The sequence below is a fragment of the Dipteris shenzhenensis genome, chromosome 2 (genome assembly GCF_047967505.1).
Source record: "Dipteris shenzhenensis isolate YYH24624 ecotype China chromosome 2, Dip_SZ_1.0, whole genome shotgun sequence".
Classification (NCBI taxonomy): domain Eukaryota; kingdom Viridiplantae; phylum Streptophyta; class Polypodiopsida; order Gleicheniales; family Dipteridaceae; genus Dipteris; species Dipteris shenzhenensis.
The window spans coordinates 31,877,176-31,889,687 of NC_141597.1; the positions used below are offsets into that span (position 1 = coordinate 31,877,176).

The 12,512-nt window shown below is 42.8% G+C and overlaps 1 protein-coding gene across 1 annotated transcript in view; it reads left to right on the forward strand.

Annotated features, from left to right (window-relative positions):
• The window catches only part of CGL1 (alpha-1,3-mannosyl-glycoprotein beta-1,2-N-acetylglucosaminyltransferase), a 133,449-nt gene that overhangs the window by 91,952 nt on the left and 28,985 nt on the right, over positions 1–12,512 (forward strand). Inside the window, exons 10-14 of the mRNA XM_087387696.1 lie at positions 3,161–3,229; positions 3,327–3,396; positions 3,515–3,576; positions 4,889–4,978; positions 5,075–5,169. Of these exons, the coding sequence (XP_087243822.1) occupies positions 3,161–3,229; positions 3,327–3,396; positions 3,515–3,576; positions 4,889–4,978; positions 5,075–5,169 (386 nt within the window). The remainder of the gene's footprint in view (positions 1–3,160; positions 3,230–3,326; positions 3,397–3,514; positions 3,577–4,888; positions 4,979–5,074; positions 5,170–12,512) is intronic.

Consider the following 12,512-nt stretch of genomic DNA (forward strand, 5'->3'; position numbering starts at 1 on the left):
TCTACTGCATAGCCGACTACCTCCAAGCAGCTCCAGCATCATTGCCTTCATTTTCGGGTCTTCTTGGTGCTGTACCTGTTAGGTTATAGAGATAATGGTCGTAGATAATTTTATTATATGCAAGTGTTGTATAACCACGAGATGCTGGAGCATACAAAATATAGAAGAGATTCACGATGGCGATACAGTAACAGATCTAATTGTCTCCTATTGCCTTAGAAAGATAACAGTGATGTAACTGATCTATAGCCTTACCCGTACGTGGTTTGTTGGCTTACAATCATGAAACAAAAGACTTGTTACTGACCCTATAGAGTAGCTGCTCGACTACAGCTAATGGACGACTCTCATGAAGTCGGTTGGACAAAGAGAGGGACTCATCATTTGAATGAGCATATAATGGTCGTATATAATTTTATTACATGCAAGTGTTGTATAACCACGAGATGTTGCAACATACAAAATATCAAAGAGATTCACGATGGCGACACAGTAACAGATCTAATCGTCTTCTATTGCCTCAGAAAAATAACAGTGATGTAATTGATCTATAGCCTCACCCGTACGCGGTTTGTTGGCTTACAACCATGAAATAGAAGACTCATTACTGACCCTATAGAGCAGCTGCTCGACTACAGCTAATGGGCGACTCTCATGAAGTCAGTTGGACAAAGAGAGGGAACTCATCATTTGAATGAACATATATAGGTTTGTTGCTGTCGTGCACCGCCATGATTATCCTCGAGTTGAAGCTCAAGTTTTATGATTTGAAAATGGAAGAGAGATGAGTTGAGTGATCATCTAGCACGGTTTCAATCTCTTGTTCAACAACTTTCAAGTTTGAAAAGCCCTTGTGATTTCAAGATAAGATGGCTGTTCTTATGAAGAGTATGCATGGAATATCCCACTTTGAGAAAACTCTTGTGAAGTCCTTCACCTTGCCACTACCACGTTTGATGATATGGTGGCACTACTCATTGAGAAGGACCGTTGCAATACGGAAGCCTCTCTTGTCTCTCCTGGTGATCATGCATTTGCTTCCACAAGCAAATGGAAGACCAACAAGAACATTATTTGCAGGTTTTGCAAGAGGAAAGGACACATTGAAGCTCATTGCTTCAAGAAGGAACATGAACAAGAAAAGCACCATGCCAATCTCCTTGCTGAAGAACAAGCTAAATCTGAAGAGCTCCCTGAGGAGATACATGCAGCTACAATGGAGGTTCACGGCCTCTCTCTTGAGGATCCATATGACACAGATTGGGCTTTCTAGGCCCTCTATGCTATGTGTGTTTGTGTTGAGTCAATAAAGCTTCTCAGCCTTGAGTTGTCCCTCTAAACTGAATGTATTTGGAGTCAATAAGAGATACTCTGCCCTGGGTTGTCCCCCAAAAATAAATATATTGCCTTTTACTTTGGTTTGGTGGTATTGACCACCTAGTTCAGAGTAAGGGGGGGTGACGAGTGATGGTTTGCCCTTGCAGGTCACAAGTTGATCGAGAAGTCACTATCACACGGGAGGTGTTGGGTAGTTGGACTTGCTCTTTGCAGTATTGCGGTGTTGGGCCTCACACTCTTTGCTTTGAAGGGGGGTGTTGGAGATATCATAGCCAAAGAGTGTGGTGATGTGATGTGTTGGTGTGTAGTACTAGGAGTTCTAGTACTAGTTCATGTGTGTGAGTCATGTGTGAGTGCCACGTGCTACTATGGGATGTATCCGATATGCACTTGGTGCAAGTGTGTGTGTGTGTAGCCTATAAGGCTTGTACTTTCTATGATTATGTAATATGAATAAGATAGCCTTTCATTATGTATCATTTCCTGACACCCTAACTTTCTCTCTTCCTCTCTCTCCACCATGTTTCTAACATATTTGTCCTTGACGTGGGATACCCTCTGCTTCTACTGTCTCAATATGTACTGTGTGAGAGGACACTGGGAACTGCCCAATCGAGATCCTCGAGGCTGTGTGTGCGGACGAGGTCTCAACACTGTCCCTTGAGCTAATGCCTAGGTGGTTCAAATTACCCTCTCTCAATTTGAATGGTCCATCCTTCTATTGTTGTCATACTCGGGCATGTTATTTGACATTTATTCGTGGGTTTCTCTCCAAGGCGTCGTAGCAATGGCTGCACGACCACACTTTTGAGTGCTTTTATACACGATCATAGGTTCGATGCTTGTCAACATGCATCTGCATTGGGCACCGTGTTGGCTATCAGGATCTCTAAGCGAGAGCCTCGTCCATGTCAGAGCATCCATTGAAACATTTGTCAGAGATTTACTGCAACTCGACTTGTCACTGCTACAATGTGAGCCATCAAGATTGCATCAGCCCTCGGAACAAAGCCATCAATGGATCACCTATGCTAGGTTACCATTTTGAACTAATTATCCATGGGAGCCATGTTCCATTCAGGCTACCTAAAAAAGGATTATCCATTTAGGGAAGACATTCAAATATGAGCTGTACGCCCTTGGGTAGACGTTAATCGGTGGATGATTGACTTTTGTTCAGGTTGTGACATGGAGTATTCGTCAAGCAATTGCCTCGGCTGATAATCTATTGTCATTACTGCTTTTTCATCATGTTATAGATCCCATGGATGATGTCATGGATTATGCTATTCTAATGTAACTGCTGTATTGGCATGCTGATGTGTCTTGTAACTTGGACAATTGATTACACATGATACATGGTAATCAGTGCTATCGGAAGGATAGAAAATACATATTATAACTTGTGATGGTCTTTGGGAGCAGATTGATGGTGACAATCTTCATATTACTTTGAATTTACTGTTAGGGGGTTTTTGCAGCACTTTGATGCCAAGATCATAAAACAAAACTTAGTGGCCTGCATATCATTGTTGTGTGATAATACAAAAGGGATGTCATACCATGCGCCTACGAGAGGTGATCGTTTTGAGATCTGAGAGTAGATTGTTGTGAAAATCACATGCACTTTTTTCGTGGTCTTTTATCTATTGATGGCTGGGAGTAGCCATATTCTGATGCTATCTGCATTGTAAAACTTGTGGTGATGGTGGGAAGTACAAAAAATATGCTGAAGTTTTTTACATGCTGACGTACTTATAGATAGCTATTTGGACGTCTGATGTTTCAACATTCATGAAGTGTTTCCTTGTTTGTTTTGCAGATCACTACAAGTGGGCTCTAAGCCATCTTTTCAATGAGTGGGATTTCAGTCGTGTGATTATTTTGGAAGGTGAATACTGCTTTTAAATGTACCTAACCAGCTCTATGGCAGAACCATATGTTGGCTGGCTTTGTCCTGATGATGATGTCAATTCTTGATGGACCAGATGATATGGAGATAGCCCCCGACTTCTTTGCATACTTTGAGGCAACTGCAAAGTTGTTAGAAAATGACAGGTTCAGATTGACATTTAGTTTCATAAAGGATTTCATGTATGCTCATACAATTTGCAACTATTTAAATTAACTCGAATGTGCAATACTAATTAAATGACGTTGCCCTGTCCAACTGAAGATCTCTAATTGCCATATCATCTTGGAATGATAATGGACAGAAGCAATTTGTGCAGGATCCTGGTAAGAGCATTAAATTTTCCTGCACTCCTTTTTAGACCGTGCCCCACCTCCCCACTTTGTTTCTTTTTGTCCTGTTTTTACCTTCTTCCACTTTGGAATTTAGAACAATCCTGGATGCTGTTTTGAGTATACATCAAGGTCCACCTCCCTCTGTTTGTTTACCACTCCTTGTCTACCTTCATTTATTGAAAAGAATTCAAGCTACTTGTGGCTTACTGCTGTCTTATAGTATAATCACATGGATAGAAAGAACATGTGCTAAATTCTGGTAAGATTACTTGCTTTTTTTTAGCAGAAGAGTTTTTCAGCATTTCCTCATATCCATAAATGTATCCAGCGATTCTACTTTACCACCCCTATGACCCAGAAAAGTCTTTCAGCATTTCGTCACTCCATATATGTAGCCAGACGTTTTACTTTGACCACCCAGAACACAGAACTACATGCAGATTGCCATGAGAGACATGCACATTTGTTCTATCTATTAGCCCTGTTTTGTTCTCGATATAATGAATTACGGGTTGGGAATCTGCCTGGTTTCAACACTGCCAGCAATTAATCATTGTGGAACGTATCTCCGAAGGAAACCTTAAGTCTTGAATTCAAGTCGCAAAATGAGCCTGGAAAATTTCCAAATACTCTGCAGACGGGAAAAGGAGGCCCAACGAAGGGCTAATGTCTTCTTCTTCCAACCCTTGCAGCATCTCTCCTTTCCATCCAGTCGAATCTGATATCCCCAAGAATCATTCACGAGGAGCTTAAGAATCAGTTCCCTAAGTGCATTTTGCTCGCCTGCATCGCTCCAATGCTTTAATTGGTTTTTCATTAGTGCCAGATTGAGACCACTCCCTTTGTGAAAGCATGCTTCCTAAAAAGAGCCCATCACGTTGCATCACGCCATAAATATACCCAGACATTCTATTTTACCCCTATAGCCCAGAAAACCGATGTCATCATAATGTAATTATCTCTGTATACTGCAAAGGATGTGTTCTTTACAGTCATCTTGTCATATGTGGAGCAGTATAGTTTTGCCATGTTATGATAGGCTAGGATCTCTACTGTGTATCAGTACTGATTCTTGACAGTTATCTGCCAGTCACCAGAAACATTTTGAAACACAGGAACACAAAATGTTTCCCAAAGAAAAGGAAAAGTTTTAAAACCTAATTTGTGTGATTTTGTTCCCTTTTTCCTGAAAGTGCTCAAGGGTTTTTATTACATGGGCTATATTCTCTGAAGCTTGTTCTGTATGTTTTTGTATTGGAGAAAGTCTAATTTTTTAAATTCTTTTGAGGATAAAATTGTGCAGAAGCTCTTTACAGGTCGGATTTCTTTCCGGGTCTGGGGTGGATGCTAACACGGGATCTTTGGAAGGAACTTTCACCCAAGTGGCCAAGAGCATATCCACTACTTTGTCCCTATAACACTGTTATTCTAGTTCCATCAGTTTTTATGCTTTATTCAAAATTATTAATGCTATCCTTTGACTATCACACTTATTGGGATGATTGGCTGAGGCTAAATGAAACTCGAAAAGGTCGACAATTCATTCGCCCTGAAATCTGCAGGACTTACAACTTTGGAGTGCAGGTATGCAAGATCCTGAAATTTTTCCATCCCAAGTTTGTCCCCTTACAGCTCTGAGAACAGAATTGCTTTAATGGAGAGGTCAGCCATGAATAAGGGAGATGGGACAACATATTTGGATGGTGATATGTGATAGCATTGTTGATTATTATTTTTGAATGGCTATGCAATGTCAATCAAGTGAGGTGATTATTATGATGTTCCGTGTTTAATCTGCTTTTTAACTGGGAACCTTCATACCACCAGCATAATCTCTCTCTCTCTCTCTCTCTCTCTCTCTCTCTCTCTCTCTCCCCCCCCCCCCCCCCCCCCCCCCCCCGTCCTTCCTTCTTCCCCCCTCTCTCTCCCTCCTCGTGTGCCCCTCCACCCAAAAGAGGGGAAAGAGAGTAAGAACACGTTTATGCAACTGAATGATGACACTTCAGTTTCAATGTATGTATATGTGGATACTTCTGATTTATTTGAGCTGAGGCAAGCAATCCTTGGTAGATCTTAGAGTGCACACACACATGATAAACAAACCCAAAACACATAGACGTACAAAAAATACACATACTCAAAAAACCAGTCCCCTCCAAAAAGAGGCAACCCAAATATTTAACAAAATTCCCATATTTTTTGAAAAAAAGTTTAAAATAATCATATAATTTTTACTTTTTAAAATGATGTTTTGTCTACAAGTGCCACATTTTGTAGAAACGTTTCAGCTAGAAATGTTGTGTCAGGTTTTGACCTCTCATTGTAGAAGATGATGTCTCTGCTGGTGTATTGTTCCAAGAAACCCCCAGGGTCAGACCAAAGGGTACCATTGCAGTTTCATACTGCAATTCTCAGCCCCCCTTGTGCCCTCATCTCCTGGGTCTGACACCGTCATGTTCTGTCCATCTCTCCTTCTTCTTTTTCTTCCCTTTCCTCCGATTCTGCTCTCTCTGATAATCACCTTCCTATCTCTATAGATAGTCCATTTACCTGCATCCCTTGCGGCCATGACACGCACCATTCCCTCTCTCCAGTGCTCTTGTTGTAGCAATGTGGGGTCATCATCCAAGTATATTCTTGTTCCTTTCAAGGTTTTCCCTCATGTTCATGAGGGTAGACTTGTCCATTGCTGTCTGGAGCTTCATTATGAGGGGTCTTGTTGGGGCATTGTGTTATGCTCTAGCCGAGGTAGCATGACCTCGGAAGAATCAGTCGACATTTCCCTTAAGGATCTATGTTTGTAATATATTTGTTTGCGCTTCATGTAAATGATCGGGAGGGAATTAATGTCAAGGTCCTAGGTGAGGGTTGATAGCACCAGATTAGGTGGATCTAAGGCTAAGGGTCTAATGCAAGAAATGTGCCTAGGGGCAAAGGAAATTAAAGCATCCCAAGAGAGGGGTGAAATGTTGCATTAGTAAGGCCCTATAATGATGACATGTGGCATCTAGATCCATCAAGGGAGATGGGGCTTGTTGAAGCTAGTGAGAGGTGAGAATGAGCTTTTACGTATGTTTTTGAATTCGAATTCTCAACTAGCTCTCAGGTTTTCAGCAAGAAAGGTTGGGTGGAATAATATCGGTGCTACTCCCATGATCTGCAGTAGGAAATAGAGAAGGTAGAGAACAATTGGTATTAGAGCCCTCAGGTTGAACGAGGAGTTGGGTGAAAGACCTGCGAGACAGGCAGTGATTGGACGGGATGTGAAAGGCGTCGTGAGCGTAGGCCTGACAAGGAACGACGTATTTGTTTGGTGGTATTCCCGCGTTGGCTAGCAAGAGCTTGCGGTGTATTAGGTGAAAGCTTTGGTAATTAAGGGATACGTGGATCGAATGGGTCCCGCAAGGATGGTTGACGAATTACGAATGATCTAATGACGGACTAGCGGGGTAGATGGACGCACGGACAGCGTGTAAGCTACCAATGGAATCAGTGAAGTGACTGACGCACGGGCAGTGGTTTGTGAACGCGGTATGTGAATCGGACGATGCGTGATCGACGAATTTTGGAGTGGCGACGCACGACGTGACTTACAGTTAGAGCCATGCATGGTCACGTAAACAGTTCGTAGGTAGAGACATGTTAATTGTGATCGGGAAGTTACTTGGAGGCTGCAAGATTACGGAGGTTATGGGGAGCCTGTTAAAAAAAAAAGAAAGTTTTGTCACTTCGTCATATCTCCTGTTATCTGGTTACGTGTCTGGGTAGCCCGTATAGAATTCGACCTAGTTCCCAATGGACTCACAGTCATAGCCTTCTAAGGCCACGCAGACAGTTTGTAGGCTTAGACCGATTAAAAAAAAAAAACCAAAGAGCTACGCCTTGGTAGAGAAAAAAAGAAGAGCGCATCATTTGTTTGCGGAGCTGAGGCGGGTATACAGTTTTTTTCGTTTGGTATCATTGGGATATCAAATTGAGAGGTAGAGACTTATCATCTCGATCAGAGAGCGGGCTTTAGGGGACTCGAATTGCGATGTGGAGCTGAGACAGATTCCCTCAGACAGATTTAGACCAGGGAGCATTTTACTCATTTTCCCCTTTTGTTCTGTCATTCTTGTTTTGTCAGAAACAAATTAGGCTTTTGTGGTTGTAGCAGTGTTTGCAGTTTACGATGCTATAGCAAGGACATATTATCCCTGCGCATATGCCTGTGTGCTTCAGTCAGAGTTAGTTTGCAGGAATTTTCCTAGTAAAGGGAAAAGCGCTATTTGGGTTATGCATGTGTCAAATGCCTAGTCAATGATTGCAGGTATTCCCTAGTATAGGGAATTGTGTCAGAGTGTCAGTACACTGAATTGTGTCAGTTTGTAAATACAGTGTTCTAGCGGTGTTTATTATTAAAAAAAAACAAAAAAAACAAAACAAAACACCCATTGAACTGAATGGAAGCAGAAGAAGGGGCTTCCAGGAGGGACCCTGGTGAGTTAATAGTCCGGCCGACCCAGCAGGTGTCGCGCTCAGGAGCTCACACCTGATCTGGCAGGATTGCATTACTTGAGGATGCCTTGCAGTAGTTATTAGCGCAACAGTTACAGACAAATGCAGGGCAGTCTGAACTTAGAAGAGCAATACATAGTATGTCTGCTAGATCTTCTCAAGAGGAGAAAGGAAAGGCTCCAATGGAACCGGAGTCTAGTGTCCATACAGTCGAGCCTAGGAAGGCTAAAGTACCAAATATTGCCAATTACAGACCGGAAAAGTATTCTGGTCGGATGAATGACCGTAGTTCTGATGTCATTGAGACCTGGTTACACAAATGGGACGAGGCGTTCGCCATTTGTGAAATCAAAAATGACATCAAGAAGATCCGCGAGGCCACCCACATGTTTAGTGAGGCAGCGGATCAGTGGTGGATTAAGCAACAAAAAGATGGTATAGCATCCACTACTTGGGAGGGGTTTAAAAGAGAATTCAGGAAACACTACTTACCTCTTGACGAAGCATCCCGAGCTTGGGATCGGTATAGGAACCTTCGTCAGAGAAATTCGTCAGTGGCAGAATACATTGATAAGTTTCGAGAGAGCGTAATGAAGATTGATGAACCCCTACCTCAATCAATCCAAGTGAAAGATTTCATATTCGGATTGAACGATTGGATAAAAATGGAAGTTCGGGCTAAGTACGCGAACACGTTGGATGATGCAATAGCCATAGCGCTGAACTATGAAGATGCCAAGGGCAACATACCAAGTGGGTTTGCATAGGTTGGGACCCAGTATGGGTACCAAAAGAAATCTGGGTTTAAGAAGAAATGGATTAGTAAAGGGAGCGATTCTTAGCCGAGTGGTCAAGCCAAGCAGGCGAAACCAGCTGAAACTCCTAAACCAAGTACCACCATTGGAGTGAAAAGGAAAGTAACCCCAATGGCAGCCCGGGCTTGGTCTAAGTCTCCCTTAAACCCAGAACAAAGAGAAAAAGCGAGGAGAGAAGGATTATGTTTTGGTTGCCTTCAGCCTCATCAGTGAAAGGATTGTCCACGGAATAAAGATCGTCCGATGGCTGAGATGGTAGTCTCAAAATGCGACGTGGAAATGGAGGGAAGTCCCAGAGCGGAAGAAATGTAGATTCAGCTAGCGGGATCTTCTCAGAGGTCAGTACCTTGTTGTTATGTGTGTCTGTTGCTAAGCTAGTAACGAGTGCACCTGATAATATCCTATCTAAGCTCGCAGCAACAGGGTATACAGCCTTTAATGATACAGAGTTAATTAAAATGAAAGGGCAAGTGGCCAATCATGATGTCATTGTGTTGTTTGACTCGGCGTCAACTCACAATGTGATTAACTCCAAGCTCGTGAAGAGGATGAAGTTAAAGACTAACCTATCTAACTATGCGTATACACTCAGGATGGCAGACGGAAGTTCAACTGAAGTATGGGACCAAAGGGTTACCCAGTTAGAGCTTCGTATTCAGGACTATGCTGAGAAGCTTGATTTTGAAATGACGAAGCTTGCTCATGCAGATATAGCCCTGGGTATGGCATGGCATTCTAGGAAGAATCCAACCAGTGATTGGAAAAAGCACGTATATCAATTCAAGATGAATGATGTGCTTTATGTCTTGCGAGGTGAAAAAGATATACCTCAGGGAGAGTTGGTTTCCGTGATGGAAATCCGAAAAGCTCAAGAAGAGTTTTTATTTCTTTGCACAGCATCGGTAGAGCCGGTTGATGATTCTTCGGCTAGCACTAATGTTGCGCAAAGTGGTGAGATGGCCAAGTTGGCTAATCTTATAGCAGAGGAGTTCTTTGAATGTTTTAGGGATGAACTACCTTATGGGTTACCTCCAGAGCGGAATGTTCAGCATAAGATTGAACTCATCCCGAGGGCAGAACCTGTAAATAGACCTCCCTATAGAATGAGTTTTACTGAAGAGGCGGAGGTGCGTAGACAACTGGAAGAATACCTCAAGTTGGGGCAGATTCAACCAAGTTTCTCACCTTTTGCTTCGCCAGTGATATTAAAGAAGAAAAAGGATGATACGTTTCGCCTCTGTATAGATTACAGAGCATTGAATAATATCATTGGTAAGCATAGGTATCCGATGGCTCGGATTGATGATTTGCTAGATGCATTACATGGAGCCGTGATTTTCAGCAAGATAGATCTTAAGTGTGGCTACCATCAGATCCGGATTAGAGCCGAGGATGTGCATAAAACCACTTTCAGAAGCAGGTTTTGTCATTATGAGTTTTTGGTAATGCCCTTTCGACTTACCAATGCTCCAGCGACGTTCGTCATGCTTATGAACGATTTGATTCGATACCGAAGAGGAAAGGATAATAAGGTTGCTGATGCGTTGTCTTGCATTATTCACAATATGAGTTTCACGGTATTAGAGAGTGCTCTGATGACCGAGATTAGAGAAACTCAAAAGGTGGACGAGTTTGTCCAGAGCTTATGGCCTAAGGCTCATGTGTTAAAACCCGGGGACAACGAAAAGGATGATGTGGCATCTAGAAAAGGCCAAACTTATTCAAGATATACCATAAGGGATGGTATGCTGAAAAGAAATGGCAAGGTTGTAGTACCTAGTCAGAATGATCTCAGGCAGAGAGTCATTCAACAGTGCCGTGATAGCCCGTGTGCAGGACACCCAGGGGTCGAGAAGACATATGATCTTGTGAACCGAGATTTCTTTTGGCCAAAGATGAAAAAGCATATTCATGAATATGTGACACGGTGTTTCTCGTGTCAGGTAAGCAAGGCCAAGCGGGTGAAGCCACCCGGACTTTTACAGCCCTTGGAAGTACCACTACGTAAGTGGGAGATCATTTCCATGGACTTTATTGTAGGGCTGCCTACGACACAAGGTGGATATGATTCTATCCTTGTGGTGGTTGATCGTCTAAGCAAGATGGCTCACTTCATTCCGACTAGAGAGTCTGTTAGTGCTCCACAAGTGGCGGATTTGTTTATTAGACATATATTTCGTCTGCATGGATTGCCTAGATCCATAGTGTCAGACCAAGATGTCAGATTTACCGGTCATTTTTGGACAGCGGTATTTGAGACACTAAGGACTGAGTTGGGAATGAGTAGTGGGGATCATACTGAAACGGATGGTCAGACGGAGAGAGTCAACCAGACTTCAGAGGATATGCTAAGGGCATATGTGTCATTGAGGCAACATACATGGGACAAGTGGTTGCCATTGTTAGAGTTTGCCTACAATGATAGAAAACATTCCTCTACAGGGTTCAGTCCGTTTGAGCTGAACTATGGTTATAGACCAGCGAATCCAACTATAGTTGGAGTACCTCAGAAAGTGCCTAGTGCCAGTTGCGGAGAGTGTTCCCAGACTTTATCATCGAGGACGCTGATGTCTGAAGAGGGAAGGATTGTTATGCTCTAGCCGAGGTAGCATGACCTCGGAAGAATCAGTTGACATTTCCCTTAAAGGATCTATGTTTGTAATATATTTGTTTGCGCTTCATGTAAATCATCGGGAGGGAATTAATGTCGAGGTCCTAGGTGAGGGTTGATAGCACCAGACTAGGTGGATCTAATGCTAAGGGTCTAATGCAAGAAATGTGCCTAGGGGCAAAGGAAATTAAAGCATCCCAAGAGAGGGGTGAAATGTTGCATTAGTAAGGCCCTATAATGATGACATGTGGCATCTAGATCCATCTAGGGAGATGGGGCTTGTTGAAGCTAGTGAGAGGTGAGAATGAGCTTTTACGTATGTTTTTGAATTCGAATTCTGAGCTAGCTCTCAGGTTTTCAGGAAGAAAGGCTGGGTGGAATAATATCGGTGCTACTCCCGTGATCTGCAGTAGGAAATAGAGAAGGTAGTTAACACATTGGGTTTGCCAACTCTCCAAGCTGTCTCACATGTGAGGTCGACTCCCATCTTGGTGAACAAGGTTTTGGCATCTGACATAGGAGTATCCCGAACTACTTAGCCTCTAACCAAGACATTCAAAACCTTGCTGCTCCTCCTCTTTTCTTCCTCCAGAGCCTCAGAGATGATCTGTTTCTTGGGGCCTGCTGCACCCTTCTTAACCACATTCTTCCATTCTAGCCTATCTGCTTCCTCTTTGGTGATTTGTTGTGTAAACTCAGCATGCTTTCCTTGCATGGTTGTCTGCAAGGCTGCCATCTTCTTCTTCAGCTTCGCATTGTCAGATTTCAGTTCTTCCATTGCCTTATGTGCCTCTTCTGGTGTTCCTTGCATCTCTCTTAGTTGCTATAATTCTGTCCCCATGGCTTGCATTTTGTCATTAAGATTGGTCTTTTCAATTTCCCATGTTGCCTTCTCCTTCTCCCATTCATCCTTCTTGTGTTATCAACCTGTGCTTTCTCTGTCGTCAAGGTCACGTTGGTGGTCTCGAGGTTATCCACTTTCTTAATCAAGGCCATACATATTT